Source organism: Odontesthes bonariensis, chromosome 18 (assembly GCF_027942865.1).
Source record: "Odontesthes bonariensis isolate fOdoBon6 chromosome 18, fOdoBon6.hap1, whole genome shotgun sequence".
Taxonomy (NCBI): domain Eukaryota; kingdom Metazoa; phylum Chordata; class Actinopteri; order Atheriniformes; family Atherinopsidae; genus Odontesthes; species Odontesthes bonariensis.
Genome location: NC_134523.1, coordinates 6,887,065 through 6,914,857, shown reverse-complemented (window position 1 = coordinate 6,914,857; position 27,793 = coordinate 6,887,065). Strand labels below are relative to the sequence as shown.

Here is a 27,793-nt window from a genome sequence, read left to right as displayed (position 1 = left end):
GACTATCAAGTAACAAAGTGCCTGAAGATACTGTTGAAGATTCGCTCTTGCTAAGTCACCTGTTATGTGTAGATACAACAATGATTCATCCAAAAAGACGTGTTTCTCCAAAAGGACAAGCCTGGAGAACTATTGCTTAAAAGCACTTTTAAAATGTAAAGCTAGTCTGGCAGCGTGGAAGCAATGTCATACCAGCTTGTATAACAAATGAACAGGGGATTATTAGACTTTTTTTGTGATCTGAGGTATGATCATGTGACAGTTCTATCATAATCTGACTGCATCATCATGAATTAATAGCAATCCAAACTTTATTTTCATCCAAATAATAAATATCAGCACTTGCACTCCTTCACAACAACTTAAAAAATTCAGTTAAATACAGTTTTCACATCATCATCCATTTCCTCTCATTGGATTTGTACATTTCTGTACCGCTTTCAGTTCTTCCAATGTGCAAACACTTCCTGCCGTCTCTTACTGAATGGTTAGAGTTTCAAACTGGATGATTGTCTATCTTCACTGGCAATGACAAGACATGGTCAGTAGCATAGATCCAAAGCTCCGGCTCCCCTTCGCGTTTTCCCGGTCCGCATCCCCGACCTGAGTGACCAGAACTCACTGGGTGAAAGGGGAAATGTACATTGTGTGTGTGCATGCATGCCTGCATCCACGCCACAGCAATTATCCTCCCGGGAGCTGAGCTGGATCCAGAGAGCAGAACATTCCATGGTGAGGACACAGAGCAAGGGGGTTTCAAACAGCTCAAGGGGTTACAGTGCAATTCTCAGGGGAATACGCTTAAATTTGCATTCCCTCCCATTAAGTATTCCTTTTTTCTCTCCAAATCACACCCCACACTAAAAGCCATTAAATGTAGAGAGGCATCTTATGACTTAAATCCTCTATTATTGTGCATTCTCGTTTTCTTTGCCTGTAGGGGAGTCTTCTCAGAATGTTTCATTTTGAATAGATTCATTTATCTGGTAAATCTGAACATCTGCCTCTGGGAAACCGAGTTCAAAACAGAGGCTGCTCCACAGTTTCCTCCCATTTGAGCTCTGAGCGCACTCCTTTTGGTCAAGTGTCATGTGCAGGATAGTATTTATTTAACAAAAAAAAAGGAAAACAAGGAGACTCGGGAACCAAACAAAGCCTTCATATACATAGGCAGCATGTTGGATCATACATAATGTTTTAGCTTTGAGTGTCCCTTGTGGGCAACTTTTGGATTTTTCCCAGTGTGGTGTGAGGTTTTCTTATAATGAGCTCTTGGGGAATGTGTTTTCCTCATAGCCTCCATGCAGTTCACATAACTGGGAAGCAGTTCACCTCCACCCTCTGCAGGTTCCCAGCCCACCTCTATTGCTGTATCGGCGTAGCTCTCACAGGGGTTGGTATGTAATTCAGCTCCCTGCAGGGGGAGCGTGATGCGGCTCCCTGTGGTGTAAGCGTGTGACACCCCCGTCACTCTGAGCTCTGGGGTGCCTTGCCGTGCCGGTACCTGCTCAAACCGAGGAAGGTAGTCCTGGGTACGTGAACGTTTTTCAAGCCGATGGGATATTGCAAGCATGGCTAGATGAATGAGTTCAATGAAGTTGAGGAGCAGGGAGATGGCAGCGATGACCTGAGTGTAGATGGTGAAGATGGTCTTCTCCGTGGGCCGAGAGACAAAGCAGTCCACCGTGTGAGGACAAGGCCACGCTGTGCACTCAAACTTTGCGGCAATGACGAAGCCGTTGTAAAGGAACCAAAGTCCAACAATAAATCCAGCCTCTAGAAGGATTTTTAGCAGAATGCTGAGTGCATATGCAACCAGCAGCCTGCCTTTCAGTTTGGGAGCCTCAACAGGGGCCTTGTTAGTTTTTCTCCCACTACGGCCATTTTTTTCTTCCTCCTTCTCCCCTGCACAGTCTTTAGCCGCATTATCATACCTTTTTATGGCAGTTTCACATTTCTTACTCCCTACACCACCTTCTCCACGGCCATTAGTCCTTAAAGCCACATATCCAAAGTAGAAGATGGTCGGAGTGGAGACAAAGATGACTTGAAGGACAAAGTAGCGGAAGTGGGAAATGGGGAAGGCTCGGTCGTAGCACACAGCGGTGCAGCCAGGCTGCTTGGTGTTGCAGACAAAGTCGAGTTGCTCGTCATCCCACGCAGATTCAGCAGCAGTTCCCAGCACCAGCATGCGAAACAGGAAGAGTACGGTAAGCCAGACACGGCCAATAGCTGTTGAATACTCTTGGCCCTCCTCCAGTAGGTGCTCCAGGAAGGACCAGTCAGCTCTGGACATCCTCTGCTCCTGGGAGGGAAGGTTAATCGATAAAAGATAGATGGACAGACAGAGAAATAAGACAGTATTTAGAAAAGTTAACCTAACAGATACCTATAAACTATAACTGAGGATACTGGCGGAAGATAACTTTTTAAACAGGACAAGCACATTTCTGGACACATATTTATAGGACCCAGACTTCCCCTTGAGGAAATGCTTTAACATAAATACAGTAGATACAAAGCATATCAAAAACATACCCCTCTGCAGTCCTGACACTTATTATACCGATATAATCCACATCCTTTTTACACTTATGGAGATTCAATAAATGTTGACTTACATAAAACGTGGTTTTGCAAACAAGGAGTTCTCCAGCTTACTGAACGCAACAGAGACTTTTCACAGTTTTACACGCACTCATCTTAAAATGGAATCAATTCACTTGTCTCATGAGTTGACAAACAAGTCCCTAGAAGGACGAATGTTTTGTTACTTCAGAAAAGACAAAAGATTGAAACATCCCGTTTACATCTGTATTCAGACCCTTTGTTGCATAACTCGCAGTTAAGATGTGCTGCTGCTGTTTGTGGTTGAATTTGAAAGGCACTTAACCGTCCGTATAAGATCTCACAGTTAAAGGGATATGCCACCCCCAGGCCAAATTAAGTGTATCCCCGCATTCCCGATACATAAATAAGTGTGTGGGAGCGTTTTCCTGGCGACCCAGGCATTGTCCGAATCTCACAGCACTGACCACTGCTTGGTTGCGCGTAATACATACATGCTAGCGTCGCCAGCGTCGCCACTCGAAATATTTCGCCCAGCGTGAATTAATTTACTTGATTTACCTTCTAATTACTGTGTGAGTGGTGTACTTTCACATCGAGTGCAAATGACTGTGTAAATCTACACAGAAGGCTTGCTTTACTCATTGGGAATCCCCCCCCTGGCTGCTTCACGCTGGTTTGTTTGAAGAAGTCGGGGGGGGGATTCCCAAAGACGTAGCGGGGAGTGTGCTTCGGCTGTATTTTCCGCACTGGAAACTAGTCCCCAAACCGACATGAGTAAAACAAGCCTTCTGTGTAGATTTACACAGTCATTTGCACTCGATGTGAAAGTACACCACTCACACAGTAATTAGAAGGTAAATCAAGTAAATTAATTCACGTTGGGCGAAATATTTCGAGTGGCGACGCTAGCATGTATGTATTACGCGCAACCAAGCAGTGGTCAGTGCTGTGAGATTCGGACAATGCCTGGGTCGCCAGGAAAACGCTCCCACACACTTATTTATGTCTCGGGAATGCGGGGATACACTTAATTTGGCCTGGGGGTGGCATATCCCTTTAAGATCACAGTAAAAACCAAACCACTAAAAGACTAAAAGACTCATCCAAAGACCTGTGAAAGGTGATAGAGTCAATGTGACTGGACCTTTCATCAAAACAAGCATGTGACAGCCCTCTGAGAGCTCATCAAAAGGCACCTGAATGACTCCCACAGGACGCTAAATACCTTAATATGATTAAATGGATACCTAACTATTTGACTATAATTCAAGCCGTTTATGTGCAGAGGAAACCAGACACTGAGCATTGCCTCATTAATATCATCACTACAGTCACACATATCATTTTGTTGGGATGTTAGAAGATACTGTTTGACCAGTAAGCAGGATAGTGGGAAAGATGGAAGATGACAAAGATTTGGAGTCAGGATCTCAGGCTGGGTACGAGTCAACAATGAGAAAGCATATCACTAAGTCTGATTCATGGTAATTCTTTCAAGTTCAGAATTAAAAGCCTCAATTGCAAAGGGGGTCTTATATTTACATCTGCTGCGGGTGAAAGATAACTTATCCTGGTGTCTACACTGGGATTTGTTACTACGCAGACCTTTCCCATGCACAGCAAAGCAACATCACAAACTTAAGAAAAGGGAGAAAGCCAAAAAGCATAATATGTCCCATCTATATTTTAAAGAAACACTCAAACGATCTAGAAATATTATGTGTAGCTAAACTGAGGAAGCATTGCAAAGCAAATTCATTTTGAAATTCATCGAAATAATTACAAAATGCAAGAAAACTTGACATTTTCTGAAACGCTCCATTGGCACTCAAATTTGCACATGGTTCCACAACATTTTTCATTCATTCCAGCAATTCTTCTGCTGAGCTAATCTCAGGCTGGTCCAGAAACCAGAACAGATTGGCTTAAATGCACCACTTCAAACTCGACAGGTAGTTTTTTATTCCCATTACAAAAGTCTCCAAAGCTTACAGAAACATGCGTTGTTGTTTTTTTTTCTATAAGCAACACATAAACTAAGATTATCCAACCTTTACAATATAAAGGTGTCTTTCTTTTTCCCCTCTTTTTATTAAGAAACATGTGTATCTGGCTGCAGTCCTCTATTAGTTCTTCCATGAGCTCACAGTGTTGTTGGGGTGGGCTCTAACTCCTCATCATCAAGCTGTGAGAGGCAAAGGCCCCCATACAGTAAAGCAGACTAAAACAAAAACACATGGTGTTAAAGTTAGAATGAATATGAACAGAAATAGGGAGCACTCTCACCGTTCAAGGCAAATCTGGAGTGAATGAGTCCAAGAGAGGCCGCTCTCCTGTACAGAACACGGGCAGATTTCTACATTGACTGACTCATTTAATCCAGGTCCAAATGACATAATCTTATTAATTTAATGAAAGTACTGTTTGGAATTATCGAATGAGGATGTTGCGAAGGATAAAGGACACAGCAGCTTGTTGGGAAGGCCAGGACATGCACGCACACATGCATCTAAATAAACATCCTGTGTGGGGGAGTTCAAGCACTGCAGTGACACTTGTCCATTTGTTTATTCTGTTCATGTTTTTCTGTTATTTCTCCCCCTCTGAAAAAAGAACTCCCTCCTCAGTCGTAAATATAAATGAAGCGGATGAGAGGGGACAATGGACGGTCAGGGATTCATGGCCCACTGATCGTGCCCAGATATGATAATAATCATATATCTGGTACTATTTGGAAAGCATTGTCTTTGGGGATTGCTGTTGTTTTTTTTAAACAACAATACCACAAAATCTCAACAGACTGGGGACGGGCCATCGAAAGAAAAAGAAAGAAACGGAAAAACCATGATGAAATAGTGAGCGAATCACACAGTCGACTTTTAAAGTCAGTTATTACTCATTTGTGTCACATGTTAATTCTAAGGTATCCGCGTGAATTTAAAGAAAAACACCAACAATGACAGACTTTCTGAGTTCAAGTTCAAGGAACTATTTGAGTTAAAGTGACTGAAATAAATGAAAGTGGGTCCAGTTTTAATTACAGTGCAGGTTAAAAATATCACAGATACACCATCATTACGGAGGAAAGTCAGTAAAAAAATTTTTTTTAAAAAGTAGTACAATGTTCTTATTCATAGCAACTGAAAAGTGCCGGGGCACATGATTAAGTTTTCTCAGTCATAATCGCGTGTGTTCTCCCCCAGGAAAGCAGTCTTACCTTTCTCTCTCGTGAAGCGGGGTTTTTGTCTCCTTTCAGTCTCGCTGGTCTCCGCACTGCGTGCACTTTCAGTGTCAGTCCGCTGCGGGTGGTTCGCCTTCTTTAAAAAGATTCGATGTAATCGGAAAAAGTGGGGAGAACTTTCCCATGCCTGCCTCACGGGCCCTCCCCTCAGGAACCTCGTCCAGGAAACGTAATGGGTGAACTCAGAGCGGTTCTGGGTAACTGCGCGCAAACGGTTTTTTTTTTCTCTCTTAAATTTGCTGAAAGGCAGGCAATTTGCATTAATTGCACGGGAATAAGTCTCGCCTTCGGTTATTTAAAGGTTGGAGGTGACTTTTTTTTTTAAAGCCAGACACGCATGTTGGCTGGTAAAGGCTGGGATGGAGAGAAACTGGATAAATGTCTCGTTTCAAAGTGGCAGAAATACTTTTATTAACATAGGCGAACAAAAACGACCTGTTTTAACGGCCTCTCGCATCCACTGTGCACTCTTGCAATTTAATATTAGAACTTAATGGCCATCTTGCTTCCAACTGATACCATGTGAAGATAAGACTTCTATCTCTATTGTTGCTGCCTGACGCCTGGTAGAGAACTTGAACATGATATTTCTTTCAGCACAGCTGTAGGACTATTATCTGACTATCTGATTGACGACCAGACTCGTGTAATTTTCTACTATGCCACATAATGGCGCCAGTCGCCTTATTTGCAGAAAGCACATGACTTCGATGAAACTCCTCAGCTGATTTGTTGTTTCATTTAAGATTCTTATCAGAAGCCTAAACGTCAAATTTTTTAACTCTTTCATTTTTTTTTAAACTATGGTTCATTTATTTTTCTTCAGTCAGTCCGACTATCAAGATTTCATGTAGAGCACTTTAGGTGTGCATGTAATAATGGATTTTCCTGGAACTCCATGCTTTGATTAGCTCTTTACAAGGGAAAATTGTGTTTTTTGTTTAAAAAAAAATAATAATAATAATAATTTTAATAAATGGGTGTTGATAAATGCATTTTTTTTCCTTTTAAGATTTTACATTTGGAAAAAAAACTGAGATACTTGCATATAAGGGTATCTATAGACATTTGTGTGGAAAAGGAAAAGCACCCTCTTCCAGTGCTAAAGTTTTACTTGTCAGGACATAATAAACACAGTCACCCGGTCCTCTGCTCGTCTTAAAATGAGGTCAGTACAACCTCGGATGAACAGCAACGCATGACATCACACTGTGTCATTATTCATTAAACAAAAACTCAGCCTGTTAGCCAGCTGTGTGAAAAACCAAATGTGGCACTGTTCAGTATGACACCATCTCGGCTTTAGTCTCGTCTGTCCAAAGCACATTGTTCCAGAAGTCTTTCGGTTTGATCAGTCGCAATTTTTACAAATCCAAGCCATGCTGCTAAGCATTTTCTGCTAAGAGATGGAGGCCTCCTGCAACCCTTCCAAAGAAGCTCTGATTGTTCACTCTGTTTCTAATTGGACTGTCATGAACTTTAACATTTAATATACAAACCGAGCCCTGTGGAGTCTGAGGTGTAGTTCTTGGGCTTCTTGCAGTTTTTCTGAGCGGCGCACAGTCTGATCATGGGGGTGAACTTTCTGGGACGTCCGTTCCTGGGAAAATTGACAGCTGTTTTGAATGTTATGCTGCTTGTAATCATTTTTCTCACTGTAGAATAATGGACTTCATATTGTTTGGAAACAGCCTCGTCACCCATTCCCAGATTGATGAGCAGCAACAACTGCTTCTCTCAGATCATTGCTGATGTCTCTTCTCCTTGTCACTGTGTTAACACACACCTGAATGCTGATGAGGTGTTCACGCTTGCTTATATTCATGTAATCATGTGTATTTGATTAGTGGCACAAAAATCAATATAGGATGCCTGTAATCTTCAGGCCCTCAGGTGGCTCTGCTTTAAAAACAGCCATGATTCTATGATGGAAATCCCGACATGGGCTCAGGAACACTTTCAGAAATCATTGTCTGTAAGCACAGTTCGCCGTGCCATCCACATATTTGTGTCATGGAAAGAAGACGCTATATGTGAACATGATTCGCAAACAAATACGTAGAGGGGTGCAATATTGCCTGTGGAACTGGCAACTTGCACATCTGGAAAGACATCATCAATGCTGAAAGGTATATTCAGATTTTAGAACAGTATATTCTCCTATCCAATGTTCTTTTCAGGAAAAGCCTTGCCTACATCAGTAAGAGTATCAATACTAAGCAGCATACTGCATCTATTGACGATTTAAAAAGCCATTATTGTATTGCTGCCATCAAATTCAAGACAAAGGTAGGATTTTTCATGAAATACTAAAAAGTCACACATACAACATTTGATATATTTTCTATCACTTACTGTGAATAGAATATTGTGAGACTTGCAAATCATCTGTTTTTATTTACATTCATATTATATACATTTATTAGAATACACTCAGTGTCCCAACCATTTTAGAATAAGCTTGAAATACAAAACCACATGACAATTAAATGGATGAAAAATTGACTCGTTTAGAAACCAGGCCCTCCACTTTGGAATATGCAAATAGAGTGTTTACATAAAAGGTTGCTGGCAGCCTGGATTTTATATATCTTAAATCACTTGCGACACAAGCTAGGTTACACACTGTTATGACCATTAAATGCAATGGCCCTCTCATGTCGAACAAGAAACTCCCACTATGCTTCAGTACTCCATGAGAGCACCGTTTCAGAAACAGTTTTACTCGTCATTTCACTGTACAGTGCCAGATCATGTGTCACAAGATGTCTGCACCAGTCCAGCTACATATGGCCAGCCCACCTTTTGAATACACACTCAGTCAAATCCCAGTTTTTGCTGAAGAGTCGTGTCCTCACAGTTATTCTTAATCATCACTGCGTCATTATTATGTGTCAACAATATGCAGATGGTAAAAACAAGGCTAGGTCATAGCTGCTGCACAGAGCAGACCTTTATCAAAAGCCTGGTAAATTGACAGTGAATCATCCTGACATATCAGCGTCTCGCTCTTTTCTTTGGTCATTACATCTGTAGATGAACGGCTTAGAGGGAAGTGAGGACAGCCGAGAGAAAGTAATAGAACTGCTTCTATTCAGGAGATGTGTTACGCCTTCTTGTGTTCTAGCGGTGAGGGAATGGGGGGGGGGGGGGGGGGGGGTTGGAGAGTGCTCGCCTCCCTATCCAAATTACCAGCTTCAGCTTCAATCAATTCCTCTCTGCTGGACACATTTTATCATTCACTGTTGTATTTCATGACTGAGTTAGTCCTGAGTGTACATCAGTGAAGTCAATGATGCAGATATGAATACTGAATGGCAGCACTAATTCAAAAAGGAGTTACGGCATCAACTTGTGAAGTTGTAGATTAAAGATCTGTGGATTTATTTTGTCCGTTTTCAACCAGGAAAAACTGAACACAAAACAACCAAGCAAAAATACTAGAGATAGATGAATCCTCATGGGTTAAAATGTAACAACCAAAGACAAAAGACGTCCATTTACTCAACATCTTTGGTTGCCTCAGAAAAAAGACGGTACTGACAGCCTACCAATCATGCCCATGTTTGTATTTTCTCACATGAATAAATAATAGCAGGAGTGTTAAATCACCCTTGCTTTCCCAAATGATTAAGTGCAAGCATTGTCAATAGTAAAGGAGGCTGCAGGCTGCCCCCTCCACACATTACGTTCTGACTAGAGGAGTTGAAATTTAAAATATACATCAACAGATAGCTAATATATCTGAAAATATTTTAGGATGTTGTGAATCCCTCCAAACAAACAGAATGAGTGTAAATATAAATGTTTCGATAATATAGCATGTTCAAAAAAAGGTGTGGGGTAAGTTGAGCCGTATCCCTAACAGCCGCTCTTTCTCTTTCAAGAGCATCAGTGGTGGTTCCCCTGCTTGTTTTGCGCTTATATACTTGCGGCATGATGACCACTCTGTAATCATACAAATGCAAAATCTTGATTTAATAATAAAGACATATAGGCTACAGCCAAAATACACATAGTAAGTGTATAGCTCAACTTACCCCAGAGCTACTATTTTGACTTTATTAGTCCTCATAGCTAAAATGGTGCACTTTTATGCTAGGTTCATGACCTCAGGTTGTAGCTCATCGATACAACAATGGATGTATAAAACAAATTTAAAATGATCTATTTTGGTCTTATAATTCTCATGAAACTTATGATAGACTAAATTCACTTCCAATAGCGAAAAATGTTTTTTTTTATATATATATAAATAAATGTCTAACCACTTTATCCATGTGTTTCTTACCTTCAAAGACTCCATGAAATTATGTCTTCCTCCTAAATATTTGGTCACATGATCAATTTCTTTTTACCGTTTCCTAGCAACAAGGGGTGGCTCAACTTGCCCTTTGGCTCAACTTACCCCAGTCTCCCTACACATTATTTGAAAAAATGTCCAATGACCAAAACATACCAGAAATCCTGCTTCTGGCATATTCCACAATCCAAATTTTCATCAAACATCTTGTTTAGATTGTAGGTTGTTGCTTTGTGATTCCTGAAGGCAGTTTTTTTTTTTTCCTATTTTTGAAAAAAAAAAAAGAAAAAAAGGTAACATGCAAACGAAAGTTGGGGAGGAAAATGCTGTTCGACCAATATATATATATATATATATATATATATATATATATATATATATATATATATATATATATATATATATATATATATATATAGATGGGTATTTATATACATATATACTGTATGTCTATGGTTCGACCTATGAAGCTAATGGCTAGCTAATAGCCAACCACCAGTGAACATCACGTGAGTTAGAATGCTATTTGCTAATATTAGCATGCTAACGTGTTACACCAAGATGAAGACGATACAGCGTCACCCTGAAAACCTGTTTGCTCGTCAGCTTGTCCAAAATGTAATAGTTTCACAAACCACGGTTGTAAATCGTGACACGGTAACTTTTCCTTACTGTTTTTTGTTGTTGTAGATGTGCAGCCTTCACATAACGGGAAATGAGAGGCACAGATAGAGAAAATATGCAAACTGTAACCAAGTAAGTTTTTGTTACTGTCTACCAAGAATTTTTAGACGTTTAGAACGTTTACATTACGACGTTTAGAGCTAACCATATACATTCATTTTAACCCATCCCATGTACTTTTAACACCTAACCCTAACCATTGCGAGTGAGAGCCCAATAAAAAAAATTAAAAAAAAGTAAGGAATTACAGAGGGGTTTGAATTTCCCCCGTTGGGAGATGAATAAAGTATTTTTCTATTCTTCTATTCTATTCTATGTAAAGAGGTATGGCTGTTAAAAAGAGTGCAAGTCTCAAAAAGACAACCTCTCACACAAATAGTGTGTCACAGATGTTATTTAAAATGTTACTTATTCAAATGTTTATTATCAAAGGCTTAACCCTGAGGTTCCTTTTGCTTAGCTGGTTTTATCTTTAACCCTAACTTAACTACACCCCTGATGAACAAATTATCAAAATGCTTCTTTTTTTTTTTAAACAAACAAAAACACTGCACATCCGTAAACATCACAGTAGGTATTGCAGTTCTTTCTTTCGAAAAAGTCTCAGTGGAACAATCATTGTCCCATGTCATATCAAGCAATATCAATCTGTAGGGAAAATGTCAAATAAAAATATTGTTACTACTACAGGGCTTGACATCAAATGATATAGTGGAGCCCGTCTGTATTGCGTGAGTGTGTGTTTTTAAGGGACAGCGCAACAATGCATCTCACTCTTATCAGTCTGTCATCTTAACAGTAGATTTCCAGCACGGAAAAACAGTGTGTGCTGCTTGGTTAGTGAAGACGTCAAAGCTACATGAGCGATGGGCTCCACAGCTTTGCATGTTGTTTGATTAAATATGCATGACACTGGCTGAGCTATAGATCTTCTGAAGTGAATGTGTTGAAGCCTGGTTGGCTGATGGGAGACAGGTGATGAAGTATCACAGAACAAAGAACACACAAGTTTTAAGATTACCACTCTGCTGACAAGAACAAGTTAGTTCAAAAGCTATACCCCGAATCCGGTTCTTCATTTTTTATTTGGTTTGGGTATATATAGATAATACTCAACTCTTCTTTGCGATGCCATGTGTAAACCAAGCTACCGTTGAAATGAATGTGTCCTAGATCCTTATGTGTTCTTCATGCATATCCAAGTCTTATTAAGCTCAGGGACCACTCCTTGACAGGCACTATTGATCAGCCAAACCTTGGAGCAATGCCATCGAAGTGCACATTGGCAGCTGATGACAGTTTTATTAGAAACGAGGGCAAAGCAAATCAGCAAGTTTCCGCACATCAAAAAGCCCAAAGGAGAGGAACCTCAGATTGAGCTCATCGTGTTTGGTTGGGGATCAATACAGTGGCTGGATTTTAGAAGGTAATCAATGGGTTTTGTCAAATGGGGATAATTAACTCGACCCACAGGTGAGCTATCACAAAGGGAAGATCTTCTGTTGGGTATTAAAGGGGAACTCCGGGGCATTTGAAGCGTGTTTCCATTGCTAGGGGTTGTCAAATAGTGATAGTAGGACACAGAGAGGTGCGTATCTGCGCTCCCTGTGTGGAGATCGCTCTGTCCGTACAGCATGTCATGCGAGGCTAATACGTGGTGGCTAAGGGGCAAGCGCTAACCCTTCCACGTAAAACAATATTACTGGGCATGTATTGTTGTAATGTTTTAAATACTTGAACGCAGTTTTTCTAGAGAATATAATTGTTTTGTATATGGGATTATTCTCCATCGACTCTTTTGGGCTTTCACATGTGCGAGCCTACAACCAGCCGGTGAGTTACATGCTGTTTATAAAGTTGTTTTGTAACGTCCCCATGCCAGTAATGTGAGAACCATGCATATGGTTTTGATGGTAAGGCTTGTGACTTTATTGTCGGATGGGTTATAAAGTGGTGTGACGTTTCTGCAGTGTGCAAGTTGTTGTTTTACGTGGAAGGGTTAGCGCTTGCCCCTTAGCCACCACGTATTAGCCTCGCATGACATGCTGTGCGGACAGAGCGATCTCCACACAGGGAGCGCAGATACGCACCTCTCTGTGTCCTACTATCACTATTTGACAACCCCTAGCAATGGAAACACGCTTCAAATGCCCCGGAGTTCCCCTTTAAAGTTCATCAAAAACACATATAGGCCATATTTTCTCCGCTGTGATGCTGTGACATTAAAGAGGCTATGTTTTTTTCACATATGTTGCAGTTGCAGAAAACACATTTCCATGGATCCTGTGACCATTGCAATTCAGGGCTCACAGGATCTCCATAAAAGCACATCTCCATAGAGGTAGCTGACAGTTGTGTGAAAATAGAAGTGCACTTTTTAAGTCTATAGTTTGGTGTACCAGAACATTGGGAAAAAAAAAAAAAAAAGAAAATACATATTACACTTGTCATCATTTAGAAAATAAAAATGCAGAAGCATTGTGCACCTTTACTGTTTTCATAGATGCCAGGTGTGTACGTAGCAGCCAGGTGTTGCTAATCAAGTGCACTAGATTAATTGCAATTTGCTAGTCTGGAGCATTCAGGTGTGTGTTTTAACACAATGCCAAGAAGGAATTAAGAGTGCCCCAACTAAATATGTCCATTTTGTTTTATATTTGTTGTTGTGTTGTTCAGGCATACCCTAACAAGCAAGCTAACAAAGAAGGAAACATACAGAAACCTTTTTAAATAAGCATATAATATGACTCGGTGATTATTCCGTAATGACATTGACGTGTTGTGCGTAATTAAACTGAGTGTACCGTCGTTTTTTTTCCTCTGGAACATGCGACTCTGTGATTGTCTCTCATTGTCTATGACACCGTGTTCCACTGGTGGTATATTGGTGAGTTGCAGTTGTTTTATGCATGCTTAAAATTAGTGTTGTGTGTTATCAGAGGCAGCTTTACAATACCTTCTGTAGCCAAATGCTAATTAGCCATGTGCTAATAAGTTTATGCTGAGCACCCGTCACAAAATGCAGGTTAGGTGTTTGAAAATGTACCCAAACTGTCGAATGTAAGCTCCATGTCAAAGTGTTTTCTCGGTTTAGATAGATCACCATTAAATATTTATTGAACGAAGGGCAACGCAGGGACTGGTAGTCATCTTCTGCATGTTTGAGCTACATTCCAGGCTCTACAGGGCTCAGTTATCATATAAAATGTTAAAGTTCATGAGCTTACAATTAGAAAAAGACAGAACAGGTATGGTTTATTCGAAGGGGTTGCCATGGGGAAAGCCTGTTCCCTCTAAGTTTGTAAAGCTGTGTCTGAACAATTGACAAGACTTCTGTTGAACAGACGAGACCAAAGTGGAAATGTTTTTGCCACAATGCACGGCACCACATTTGGTGAAAACCAAACCCGGCATGTCGGCACAAACACTTCATACCAGCCGCATGGTGGTGGGGGGGGGCTCATGATTTGGGCTTCAATTGCAACCGCAAGACCTGGACACCTTGCGGTCACTGACCTGAGTCAAATGTGAGGCCATCTGTCTGACAAGTAAAGCTTAGCTGAGATAAGTTTATGCAACAGAACAATGTTACCAAGCACAGCAGCAGATCTGAAACAGACTGGTGGGAAAAAGCCAGGCATATGTGCACAAACGAATGCCTTCAAATCACAGTGAAACCAAAGATGCATTCTTAAGAAGAGTAGTAAAATTAGCCAACAATGATTGGAGAGAAATAACATACAGAAAAGGATTACTTCAAGTTACTGCTGCTAAAGGTAGCTCTAAAAGCTGAATCATGGCATTGACTTTGCTTTTCACACACTGTGTGTGCATTTTGACTTGGTTTGTTGTGCAATGATGGCCCAGTGTAATATTTCATTTGCTGTTGCTCAGGTTATATTGCCCTGATTTCCAAACCTGGTTTGGAATGAAACAAGCTGATTTTTCTTCATCCCTTGACATGTAAACAGTAAGGATTGGAAAAAGGTTATCCTTTCTTCTTCAGATGGATGTATGGGGTATGAAAACTAATATGAAAATATCTTATTTAACATCGAAATTTAACAGCGGGTGGCGAGTCAAAGTCGAGGCTTTCAAAGGTCTTGCTTTAAGCACAGTTCTGACAAGTGCTAATGAAGATGCAAACAGATCTGCGGGTAGGCCGCGAAGCAGCTGGTGCAAGGCTCAGCTGTTAACGATTCCACCTCGGTGATGAATGCCCTGCCACGTACATGAGATGCAGAAGCCCATGTTGTGCTGCGTCGAAAAAGTGGATATTACACCTTGACCCAGTGAACCAATAAATATTCATTAGCCTGCCTTCCACAGAGAGCTGGAGTCTACAGATACTTCAGTGGGGTGGTTATGCAGGACAGGGGTGTGCCACAGCTGGGAAGGCAATTGGCAAGAAGACGAGGTGCACCCCAAACATAATGAAGCTAATAAACCAAAAGATGAGTTACTCTATACTTTGCATTGTCACTTGATAATGATTTGATCAATTAATTTGTTCGACCTGCCTCTTTCTGCTTTAGTGGTGGCATTTTGAATGAGTGTAGTGCAGCGCATGTCTCATGCATCCCCCATGATCTGAAGCCCCACCTCATAAAGTAATCAAAGGCAGATGTGATCACACTGAGCCCAACAGGGCAGGGAGTGTGAAGCAAAGTTTAACACGAGAATCTGACAAAAAGCAGAGTCTCTCCTCTGATCTTATTCTCGCTAACAGGGCCATGTTGAGAGCCGACACGTCTTTGCCTTTACTCAGCAGTGTGGTGAGAAGAGTTAGAAAAATGAAAAAATAAAAAATCACTGACAGCTTCACACGACTCGCTTTCATCAGTGTAACTGACCGTGGTGCTGAAACTAAAGGCTGCTGATGCAACCAAGCCGTTCCTGTTCCAGCTGCTGTTTAGAAATCGAAAGGTCTGTCTTATGCAAGCAATTATTCATTACAAATACTGGTGACTAGAAATCTGCATCATTTACAACAATGACGTTTTCTTGAACTGTTTTGTTGTTGGAAGTGCTGCAGCCACAAATTAAAGGGTGGGTGGAATGCTGCATGACCGTTGCCAGTGGGTGAAAATCACAAGAAAAACAGTAAGTTATACAGTAGAATAATTCATTATGTTTTCTGTTTTCTACTAGGCCTTGGCCATATTAAATATGAAAGGACTTACAGTGTACATCATGAATATTTATCAGTCCTGGAAGAGGAAAACTTTGTTTTGTCAATTAAAGAAAAAGATTTGAACAGAGATGTTTTTGAGCATAAAGTGATACTGAGAGTACAGTAATATAGGAACTATCATGCGCAATTCTCAATTCCTTTTTAGTACGTTGTACATTGATGAGCCATATAAGTGTGTTTTGTAGGGCTGAAGTCTAAGGAGGCTCTCTCTCAGTGAATCTATCTCTCCATCACGATGAGAAATTAACGCCAAAGGCACGGTCCAGCGCCTGTGAAAACTTGTCTCCCTGTTGGTTTTGGACAAACAAATAAATGAATTGATGAAAAATTACATGAATAAAGGATTAGCTAATACAAAAGGACTTGACATGACCAATGTCGGGTTGTAGCTGACTGATGAGGGCTTATGCTGCCCTACATTGTATACAACACTTCTCTTATTACAAAATCATAGGATTAAATCCTTTTTTTTTTTCATTGCATAATAAAAACTCATGCAATCCTGAATTAACCATAGGACCTATTTAAAACGTGTCTTAGTTTCCACTGTTTTGCCTTCTTCTCTGACTTGTTTAATTTGTGTAGTCAAACATAACACTATTTGTAGCAACAGAAAAAAATACAATAGCACAATTAATTTGTTCTACCTACCTCTTACTGCTTTAGTAAAAGTAAAGTTTCAAAATGAACCAGTGTCATTTCCACTTATGTGCTAACATACAGTAACTCCTTAGAGGTTACCATATTTTATGCATGGATTTGCTATTAAACAATAGTCCTAAAAAGAAACAAAGAGAAGTTTTAACTTGTCTAAACAAATTAGGCAAAAATATGAAAGTGGTTATCTTCTTATGGAGGGAAATAATCCATGTATGTGGAAGTGACCTGGCTGGTGTGAATAAAAACATTTCCACTCATACTCAGTTTAGTGGAGAGGTGACCAAAATAAAATTATTTGAAGAAGCACACTGTTTGGAGAGAGGAAAGCCTTACATTTTGAACTAGCAAACCTTCTGAGATACATGGTGGTGGTAGTATCATAGCTGAGGTTTTTTTTTTCTTTTCCTTTTTTCCTTGCATGTGTGCCAAAATGCTTTAAATGATGGAACAATCATACTGTATGTGTAAACCACTGAACTGTAAAGGAAATGGTCAGGACATTTGCTGGAGAGCTGGATCTCAGGAGAGTTGTGAATGGAGCAAACTGATAAAAGAAGAATAAAGTCACCTTGACCTTAATCCAACAGAAATGTTGAAAAAGGTACAGCTCATGTGAAGTAACCCACCAACACCCAGAGTTGAAACCGTTCTGTTGGGAGGAAAGAACAAATGTTCCCTAATTTATGGGCAGGATTGGTTTAACATTTTGTTCCCCATTAATATATATATATATATATATATATATATATATATATATATATAAATGTTAAAAAATGGTCATGTTTAACATTTCAGTCTCGTTTGTTTAGTTGGATTCTCTTTTTCTGTTCTCAGAACTTTTCTGAAGTGCTTATAATTGACTAGAAATGTATAGAATTGATAAAAGTAATCATTATCAAGCAACTGTTTAGGAATTAAGATTATTGGCTGACTTTGTGCAACCGCACCGTGAAAAAACGCGATATGTAACGGAAAGATTGATAGATGACGCTTTTTGAAATGAAGACAGGATGATACAGAGGCTGATTCGTTTGCAGTGAGTTGGACTCGGCGGTTTCATTTGGCCCCTCCTAGAGAAGCGGAGAGAGGGATCAGCGAGGATCCTGTGGACCAATCGGTTTCAGTGTGGAGCGAGAGAGTGAGAGGATGAGACACCGCTGGCTGTCCCTGCTGCTTCTCCATCCTCCGTTCTTCTCAGCACAGCGACCGGGGAGCTGTGGAATAGGCGTGTGTTCCTCTTACTCTAACGCCGAAAAACGCAGTGAAAGCATCGCCCCGAAAGCCCGACTTTAAGGTAAGAAGACTCATAGACGCCTTTGAATAAGATAAAAAAAAAATGAATTAATTAAAAAAAAAAAAAGGAGGAGAAGATGCAGTTGTTCCTGAGCGAATGTCCTTTGAACGCACAGTGCCGTGCATGCGGTGGAAGCAGGGTTGTCATGTGGCTCTTGTTTTCCGACTATATGCTGAGGATAACGGCTGGATAGTCGCTTCTACTGGCGCAGTCTTCCATTAAACATCAGGGAGCCGCAGGTTTGCTGCCAGCGGGGCTCCCAGCTGTGTCAACTTGTCAGGAAAAATGAGAAGTTGCGCCATTTCCGAACGCAGGACGACCCCCCCCCCCCCCCCCCCCCCTTCGCAAACACACGCTCAAACAAACAAAAGCACCAAAGTGTTTTTGGTAGGAAATTGAGAACCCACACGGAAAACACTCAGATTTCAGTTTGCGAGCAGCGGCTTTGATTCGTGCGTAAACGTTCTGTGCGCGTGAAAGCGCGCCTCTCCCAGGTGTGTGGTAGCCTGCGTGGAAGTGTGTGTCCCGGGGAGGAATTGGCGCTGGCTGCAGAAGTGTTGTGTTTACATCGCAAAGCAGTGGTGCGCGACATTAAAATTGATTAAACGAGAGTCGCGTGCAACGCGCGTGGCGCTTGGGAGAGCTCGAAGATGATTCTTTCAGGACTACCTGGTCCAAGAATTCCTGAGGGGGAGGTGGGCTACTGATGCCGAGGTGGGGTCGTTTTGGATGCTGCACATTTATTATTATTCCCGTACACTTGGGTGATTAAACAAGGCGAGCTTTTACAGCGCAGCCGTATCCTTTTAAAGATGGTGATCCTCTCTTCCCCAACATCCAGTTTCAGATGAATTGTCTCAGTTACCGCCTCTTTTACTGCTTTGCCGCTGCAATACAGCCCCTGTTTTGGGGTTGGCTTGTTATATGGCATGGCTTTAATTGGATTGGATGATGTGCCAAAAGATCAGATACCTCAGGCGTAGAAAATGGTTGGTTGGACTCTCCTGTGGTGTGTGATGGGAATTCAGATGACCATGTAAGCTTGAGTTATCAGTGGAATCCATATGAAGTTGACTCAATGTACCTGAGTATTTATTTATTTAATTCATTTTTTTCCTCTCAGTTTCATGGACCCAGGTTGCAGTGCACTGTGTGTGTGTGCGTGTGTTTTTGTATATAGGAGGGTGTGGTAACCTCAGCCTTTCTATCACTGTATGTGTTCATTAGGTATATTTTAACTCAACCGTACCTCTAAAATCTCAGTACATGAAGCACTGACTGATCAGATACTGAGGTTTTAGTGTCAAGGCAGTGCAGTGAATTATTAATGCTACAAAGGGGTGTCAGATTCTCTTCTTTGTTAATATGGTATGTTGCTCTGATTATCAAACCCCTTTTTTTGTCTTTAAAATGATTCAAACAACGTGATGCTGAGATTGGAGTCTTCAGAAGGAGCTCTGTTTCCAGTGGCGACCTCTTCAATAAATAGCATTTTTTCTCTTTTTTTTTTTTTTTTTCTTGGCTCTGGAATCTATCAGTTGTGAAAATGCTATGATGAAGAATCTGGTTCTTTTATCCTGCAGTGCAGTGCTCATTTTGTCCCTCAAAATGGAAAAAAAAAGGGGGTTAGTTTGACATATAAATTGAATGATTTTAGACACAAAAGAAATCAGTTTTACTGCTGAGTTTTTGTCAGTGAAGAGATGCTGACTCATTATCAGTGCTGAAGAAATTGTAATATTCAAACAACATGTCCTTTTTCTATAATAACCTTTTAATGCGCTGGGTGTAAGTAAAAGCTGGAAACGACAAATAAAACAGTCCCTCAGCTTTAAAATGCAGATTTTGGGACAATCCCAATCTTTATCTGTCAGCTCAAACTCTCTCTTTCATTAACCAGAAATGACTGCTCATTAAGAAAGCAAGATACAGTAACAATGATGGTTTCTTTATCTCATTCAGACTTGAAATTAATTTTCTTTTCCCAAACCACACACACAGACACACAGGGCTGAAGTCGGTGCGTTCAGTCCCAGTCTTTTCTCTTCACCAGCACAGAAGTGGCTCAGTGGAGATGCTCCATCTTGATGGGCGCAGGATTAAATGCTCATCTTGGCATCTGTTTAAGGCCCCTGCACACTCCGTTCTCACAGGAATGAAATGACCTGGGAAAGTTGGAAAAGCAGCACACACCATGAGAGGTATCAGTTTGTTATTCTGTTTCGTGACTTCAGAAACAGTTTCTTGTTCCAAAGTGATGCATACATCTGTTGGATATCTGACAGTTGTGGAAGAAAAGTCCATTATTTAACACAAAATACAGGGGCAGTGTGGAAAACTAAGTCCACATGTTTGAGTGGCCTGTGGAACCACTTTTAGCATTACAAACTTGAAATAATCAGTTCCTAATGACGTTATCAGTTTCTCTCTAACTCTAAAATGCTTTGGTATACAGAGAACTTGATGACTTTAAGGTGCACAGAAACAAGCCCAGATCATCATCCCTCCACTACCGTGCTGCCTCAAACCAACTAGCTTGAGGTTGCCTTTGTGAAAGTGTGAGCCGTGTAAGCAGTACTTGTTTCTGGTACAACCTTAGTGGTGTCATTTTATCACTGAATGTACTCTCTGTATGACGCATTTGAACTGGCTGGAATAGGGCCAAGACTAAATGAAACGCACTCGCACCACAATTAATTGTTCTTTACAGGCTACAGGTATCTGAAACCAAACGCAGATATACAGTATGATGAAGATCCTGAACATTTTCAAACAATAAGCATCAGAATACAAATCATAAGGTGATGCCTTTGCCGTCTTTCACAGTTGATGAATTATGATGTACTACAGTGATATTGTTTTAAAAACTATTTACCTGGTACAGTTTTGGAGATTTGGTAATTCGTCATGTTTTATCAAGGACATGCAGTAAAATCTCCATAAAGAGGAAAATCAAATAAATAAACCATAAATTAATAAATAAAATCGTACTAATACTTATTCTAATGGTTTTGTATCATTCTGTAGGGGCCATGAACATCTGTTCAAAATTTCATAGCGGTCTGTCGTAATAGTAGTTGACCATTTTCCATCCATGACAGCATTCGTGACGCTGCACCACAAACATGACTAAACACCAGCAGCTTCCAAACTATAGTCACCAGAGAGCCACAGTCTGCTACTGAGTGCTTGTTAAAAATTCCACATGTTAAATACGAAAACCAACTTCAAAGCTTCGTTGTTATTTAATGTCACACACTTGGCATGTGTAGATGATGATCCATGATATCGGATTTTCTTGCCATTGAAAATAGCTGCTTTGGAGTCGTCACCTTCATCAGATTTACCATTTCTTAATTCCCCCAAATAATCCGGAACTAGCAGAATAGCCATTTCAAGCTCTGTTGTCATCTCCACAGTATAAAGCTCAGTGCTGACATCCTGCTGGAGGAGCGAAGCAGTAGTGGTCCGTGTGACAAGGTGAAGGGCTTTGAGTGTTTTCATATCACTATAGCTGCCTCTAAAGCCGACTGCAGGATTAAGAAAAACTGGTGGTGCAGCAGATTGTTATTTAAAAGAAAAAGCTCTCGATATGGATCCAGTGCACTCATTTAAAGTTGACATGGAAGGACACTACTGATGGGAAAGTAGTACACATGTATATTTGCACAAAGGCAGAATCCTCACCTCTCCACTTCAATCCGTACTTCCTGTAAAGAGTCCCCCCCGACTCCTGCAACCCAAACTGAGGCACTTTTGCATATTGCATATCAATGAGGAGCATTTAATTCTAGAGCTGGGGCTGTTAGCGGGCTCAGACTGACAAAGTGTGACGACCATGAATGTCTGATGTAAGCACACCATGCTCGGTCATGTATGAGTTTTTATTAACTCGATTGTTCTTACACCTTCAGTAGTAGTCATTAAACCTCTCAATGTTAACTGCAGTCAAACAAATCAGGGTACAAAAATGATGCAAACTGGAGAAATTCTTGATTTTTACTCGAGACACGGAATGATTCTTTTTTTTTCGTTTGTTTATTTTCTGACGGGATAATATGCTGACCCAGTTATGAGGAGGCTACCATGACTGATTCAGGGTCAAATTGGACTTGCTGAGGTAATTAACAGGATAACGTTTACCTTGGAGTGAAGGAGTGGGTATAACATTAGTCATTTAAGATGCTGTCTGTCCTGCAGCTGTTTGTTCCTCGCAGAGCCAAAAAGCTGGAAGGATGACTGTTGTTATGAAAGAGTCGGCCAGAGATAATGCGATTAGATGCTGAAGACATAATTGAAGCTAAAATAACCAGGTACACTCGTGTTTTTTTTTGTTTTTTTTTCTTGATGACCAAGCAGAGAACTGATTTAGAACCTGCTAAAACGTTGCTGTAAATGAAAAGTCTGCCAATCTTGCTTTGTAGTCCAACATCTGTTCAGACCACAAAACAGCAAAGACGTGATATTTTGATGGTGGCAAAACACTAGGCTTGCTTTACGGAGGTCATACAAGTGGAATGAGTTGCATTAATTATGTCAAATTGAACCAATTGACCATCATTTTTTTCATTTCACTGTCACCTTCTTTTGTTGGCATCAATTAGGAGAGTTGAAAGAAATACTTGTATCACTTTGATGTTGATTACCCATGAATGCCACTTTTCTCATGACGAACAGCCCTGCTTAGAATGTGAAATGAAAATGAATAAATTAAACTTGTTGACATTGTCAGTGATATTTATGCTATGTACAGACTTTGAGATCACAGATTTGTGATGGGATAACCTGTGTTAAGATTTTAAAAGATGGTAAGGGGGGGTGCTTTGAATTTTCTTTTTCTTTTCCGTCTCCCAACTATAAGTGTAATACAATAAATAATGTCGATGTGTTTTGATGATTTTACTACTGCTGATCAGCTGAGAGGGTTTCATTCCCATACAGGTCCCTCAAAATAACTTCTTTCCTTTTATGGCAGAGGTTAGGAAGTAGTAGCTCGTGGGCCAAATGTGGCCCTTGATCAAAATGATCTGTTCCCCAACAGGACAAGTTTGTTTCATATCTTCATTTCCCTATATGTCTACTATAGATTGAAATGCATTGTCATTCAAGGGCTCCTGTAAATCCCAATACATTTTTTTGTATATATATATATATAAATATTGTAAAATCCATTACTTTTCCCACATAGCACATTAAAGGAAATAACACACTGGAAACGCACAGGCCACTCCTCTGTGCCTGTAAAGCATTACTCCCAATAAACAATACTGAAATATCACTTATCTACTGATGAACCTAATTGCTCAGAGCCTCAGACAGCTGATTGAGTTGGAAATGAGAAAAGAAAAGCACGAATATATAGAGAGTGTAATCATGAAAGATGGTCTCCTAGATTTAACTTCTGCTAGGCTATGTTGCCTTTTGAAATGAAAAATGTGCCTTTAAGACTGTTCCACATCCTCATAGTCATTAAACAATATCCTCACATCATTTCAGTACATTCAGTGTAATCTTTCTATAGGCATTGTACAGAAGTAAAGGTTGTTTTTGAGCTTAATGCCACTGTAACATTTTCTAAGTCTCTTTGTAGATGCTTGTACACTTCTGTGTCAAAAAGGCAATCTTTTTTCTTCTTCTGGCAAGAAGACATTTTGGCCACGAGACAAACACTAATAAAGTAGCAAGGCCGTGTATTGTTAATCTAGGTTAGGTGGAACATGGGCATCACACACACACACATACACACACACGCACACACACACGCACACACACACACACACACACACACACACACACTGGCTCAAATCCTTCACACTTCTATCTTCCTTGTACACACCCCTACACACATCATTGTAACCACAGTAGAGCTTCTCTAATCGTCGAGTGTTAGCACCTTGTCTTGACACATTTATCCCCTTGATGGCGCATATTTAATCACACCCGCTGTTGTTTTTGTAGCATAACGGACTCGCCATTAATCGTACAGTAACACACTCGATCCGGAGAGCGTTTATCTAGCCCAAAATGATGTAATGGAGAGAAACAGACAACCTCCAGCCCTCCAATGCAAACCCTGCGTCTGAATCCTCTCGCGGATGGGACCTGAAAGAGCTCGCAGGCGAGCAGCAGGGTTAAAGAGGCGAGGGTAATTGCTGTAACCTATCTGGGTGGAAAAATGTTTGCTCGTGTACCCAGTGTACTCTTGTCTGATGCACTTGGGCATGAAATTGTTCCCTTTTCCACCCTAGCAAGCCGCAAGCCTAAGTTCATTGCCCATCCCAAGCTAGGTGAGGTGGCCTTTCCTGCATGTGTGCGTGTCTTTGTGCACCAGCGTTGTCTGTTTGCTTTCAGCTGCACTTTTTGCGAGTGTTTACTCAAGTGTTTGTTGATGAGGGTGTTTGTCAGGGGTTGAGGGGAACAGAGTGTGGAGGAGTATTGGGCATCAGCTGGGCTCTCTTCATTCCTCCTGACTGACAGAATAAGTGAGCAAGTGCTGCAGTGATTATGGGCTGCATAGAGAACTGCAGCAGAATGATCAGGGGGCACTTCACGCTAAAATCAGAGGCAGAACCAAGAGGACTGCGGTTCAAGTGCCTCTGGAAAGAAAACACATTAGCATATGTTCATTCACTTATTGATAGAGGAGTGTGTGTTTGCGGATGGTTGTGTGTTTACAGTCTTGCCTTCTTTCTTGATAGATGAATCGATTAATTCAGGGCTAGATTACCATGACTCACTGACATTTGCTACGCTGAAAAGATTAGAGTCCCACAGAAAGAAAAATAGGAATCCATTCATGTGTGTGAATGCATTTCTCCAAGTTTTTTTTTTTTTTTTTTGAACCGTGACAAACTAAGAATAGAATAAATCCAACTTGCTTCCTGCTGTGTACTGAATTTTCAGTAGTAATTGTCAGAGAAAATGCACACATTCTGTGCAATGTTTGCCATGGCCGTTGGGAACGGGAGAAATAATGGCGGCAGTTGGCACCCAGTTGTGAAACGCACATTCTATGTCTGCATGATTTAATAAATAAGACACATTGTTTCCGTGGAAATGGATCTTTACTGAGTTTGAAATATTGATGATGAGTGCTGAAGAAAGTGCATCTATCCCAAGATGTCACGTAAATGTCTCTGTCTGCATTTAATAAGTCAGTGGCTGCTTCCTTAGTCACCGCTGAAGCCAGCGCCCTGTTTCAACTTGCTACAGTTGTCATTTCTACTGAATTTCCTCCTGAAATGACAGATGTTTCCAGTTTTTACCCCACACATGGACCTTCCTTGGGCAGGCCACAGTCGTTTCCGGCAGTCTGTATGAAATGGTAAGATTCATCATTTTGTTAAGCCGCCTGCAGTTCCTTGATTCAGCCAATTCCTGTTGGACTTGCATACAATGGCTTTTCCTCTTCGCTCACACTTTTAAACTCTTACCATCTTAGATTTTGTGATTTTACAATCTTTTTAGTAACTTTCTTTAAAGGGGGCAAAATTTAAATAAATAAATAAATAAAAAAATTTTGAAAGTTGTGAGAGAATATAGGATGAGGTGAAGACGAAGAATAAGGAGAAAGCGCACTAAGTTGGTGAAATCATGCATTGTTCAGCTATGAGTAAAACAAAAACAGAATGATTTTCCTCACTGACAGATCTGACACCTGTTGCACACTAAAGGCAGATGGTTTGTCACACACTGAAAAGACAAGAGAGACAGACCAATGCTCAAGATGTTTCGGATGGCCGATTGTCAGCTTGGTGTATTTTGGCTTTTAGCTGCATTTCATTCCACTGTCTGCTTTAACAGCACTCCCTACATCCTGCTTCCTGCTCAGGGAATGTCAGACAAGAGAATCTTAATTTTTCAAAGTTCCTGTAACATCCTGCTAAGTCAACAGTGCAGAGACAGCAATTCTTCCATGCATTGCCATGGTAACCTGAGATTTATTTTAGTTATTCTTCATTGTTACAGCTGATGTTCACATTCGTTGGCAGTCACACGGCTAAGCTAGCCAAAAAACATTAGCTTATCTTAATAACTGGGTAGGTTTAATTTCATCAGTTGCTTGTTTCCCAAAAGATGTTGGAGATTTTTTTTTTTTTGTTATATTGTACTTGTTATTGCAATATTGATATGGCACATATTAATAGTGCAATAGCACTTAATTATTTGAGAAACTGCAGCCCAATGCTGATGTCACACACAGTAATCTATGTAGAGTAGTAGGGTTTGTGGGATGGAAATGTCTGCAAATGGAGTGTGCAAGGCTCTGTGTGGATATTTTATTACTTACCATGGGTGTGTGTTATCCTCAAACCATCTTAGATGGGGTATAGATCTTATATGACCTGATCTTTTAAGTCGGAAAAACTTGAGCTGTATTTCAGAGACAAGTAATGGTCCATCCCTTCACAAATGATGTTGAACATGTACTGAAAGAAGCAGCATTGTTCTGTACTGCAAATAAAGCTGCTGCTGTGAGTGCATTTCTTTGATTCATGGAAAACCCTTGAAACAGGTTGATTGATAATATGGGAAATTATCTCTCCCCAGTGGCAAGGAAATGGAAATGGAATTATGGAAGACTTGATGTCAAATTAAATGACTTGTTTGACTGGATTTATTTGTGCCCTAGACATGGCTTCTCCCTCCTGGCTGCACTGTAAGAGGGATGTGTTTTACCCGCAGATGATCATAGGATGGAGAGGAGAGGTTGGGGTGGGGGCAGGAATAAAAGAGGCTGGGATGATAGCCTAATGGAGTGGATGAGCAATTGCATCGATGACTCAGGATGAAGGGGTGGCAGTCATTTGATGAATGGATGATGGAAGGGGATGAGGTGGGAGGAAGAGAGAGACGCGGAAAGATGGAGAGGAGTCGTCTTTAGAGGCTACATCATGGTTTTTGTTCATTTTATTTACCTCCTCCTCCATCGTCAAAGTGCACCTTTTTTCTAATGCCCGAGTCTTTCTTGTCTTTTCCTCTTAGTTTGAGTTCTTACATTTACAAGATTCCCTGCTTCCTCATCTCATCTCCTCCTTTCTTGCCTTGAGTCTGATCATCCACACTTCCTGTCTTTTGGCTGGTAGTTCTCGCTCTGCATCCCCACTTTTATCCTCCCTCCTTCTTTCCACTTTCTTCTCTTCTCCCCTCATCTCATTCCCTCCTCCCCAGTCTAATCTCCTGCCATAATATCTGCCTCTATCGCCTCTTACCCTGACTTACAAGACTTTGTCTCCCATTTTCACTGTACTAACCTTCCTACCTTACTAGCTGCCATGCTTAATTCCTCCTCCACCTCTGTTTCATCTTCTTATGACCTGTATCTATCTCTCAGCTTCTTTGTCACCCTCTCCCCTCCCACCCCAATAATAGCCTTTTATTCACTCCAGTATTTTTCATTTCCATGTTTTCCTACTTCTCTAACATGGAGTGGTCCCTTGCCTCCTCTCCGTAGCTTTTTCTTTCCAGGGCAGGTGGCAGTGAGTACAGGCTTTCAGTGGGACATGCCTGTGCTCAGATTTAAATAGATAATGGCAGAGCCTAGTGCTTGTTGGGCCTTTTGAATAATTCAGAAGATCCTGAAGGCATTGTTGCCAGGCATCACTGATGGTGACATGCATAAACCAGCCCGGAACCTTGCAATATTGATACTAAAAGGAAAGAAGGACTTCTTTATCCTCTCATAAGATTGCTTTTTATTTTTTATTTTTCATACTTTACACCTAAAGTTGACTCTTACTGATGAGTTGAGTGGCCTCCTAAGAAAAGCAATGGCTTTTTCTGTTTCAGCAAATGGCCATAAAGGATGTATCTTTTTTTCAGTTTTTTTTTTTTTTTTTAACCAAA

At 40.7% G+C, this 27,793-nt stretch overlaps 2 protein-coding genes across 2 annotated transcripts in view; one reads left to right on the top strand and one right to left on the bottom strand.

Annotated features, from left to right (window-relative positions):
• Positions 1-830: 830 nt before the first annotated feature.
• Positions 831-5,860, bottom strand: gja4 (gap junction protein alpha 4). The gene is made up of 2 exons (XM_075450004.1): positions 5,789-5,860; positions 831-2,305 (listed from the first exon to the last, which is right to left on the bottom strand). The coding sequence occupies exon 2, from the start codon at positions 2,294-2,296 to the stop codon at positions 1,184-1,186; it is 1,113 nt and encodes a 370-aa protein (XP_075306119.1). The 5' UTR covers positions 2,297-2,305; positions 5,789-5,860; the 3' UTR covers positions 831-1,183.
• An 11,943-nt stretch (positions 5,861-17,803) lies between these two features.
• dlgap3 (discs, large (Drosophila) homolog-associated protein 3) overlaps positions 17,804-27,793 on the top strand; it is a 130,601-nt gene continuing 120,611 nt past the window's right edge. Inside the window, exon 1 of the mRNA XM_075449761.1 lies at positions 17,804-17,947. The gene's annotated coding sequence lies outside the window, so the exon portion shown is untranslated. The remainder of the gene's footprint in view (positions 17,948-27,793) is intronic.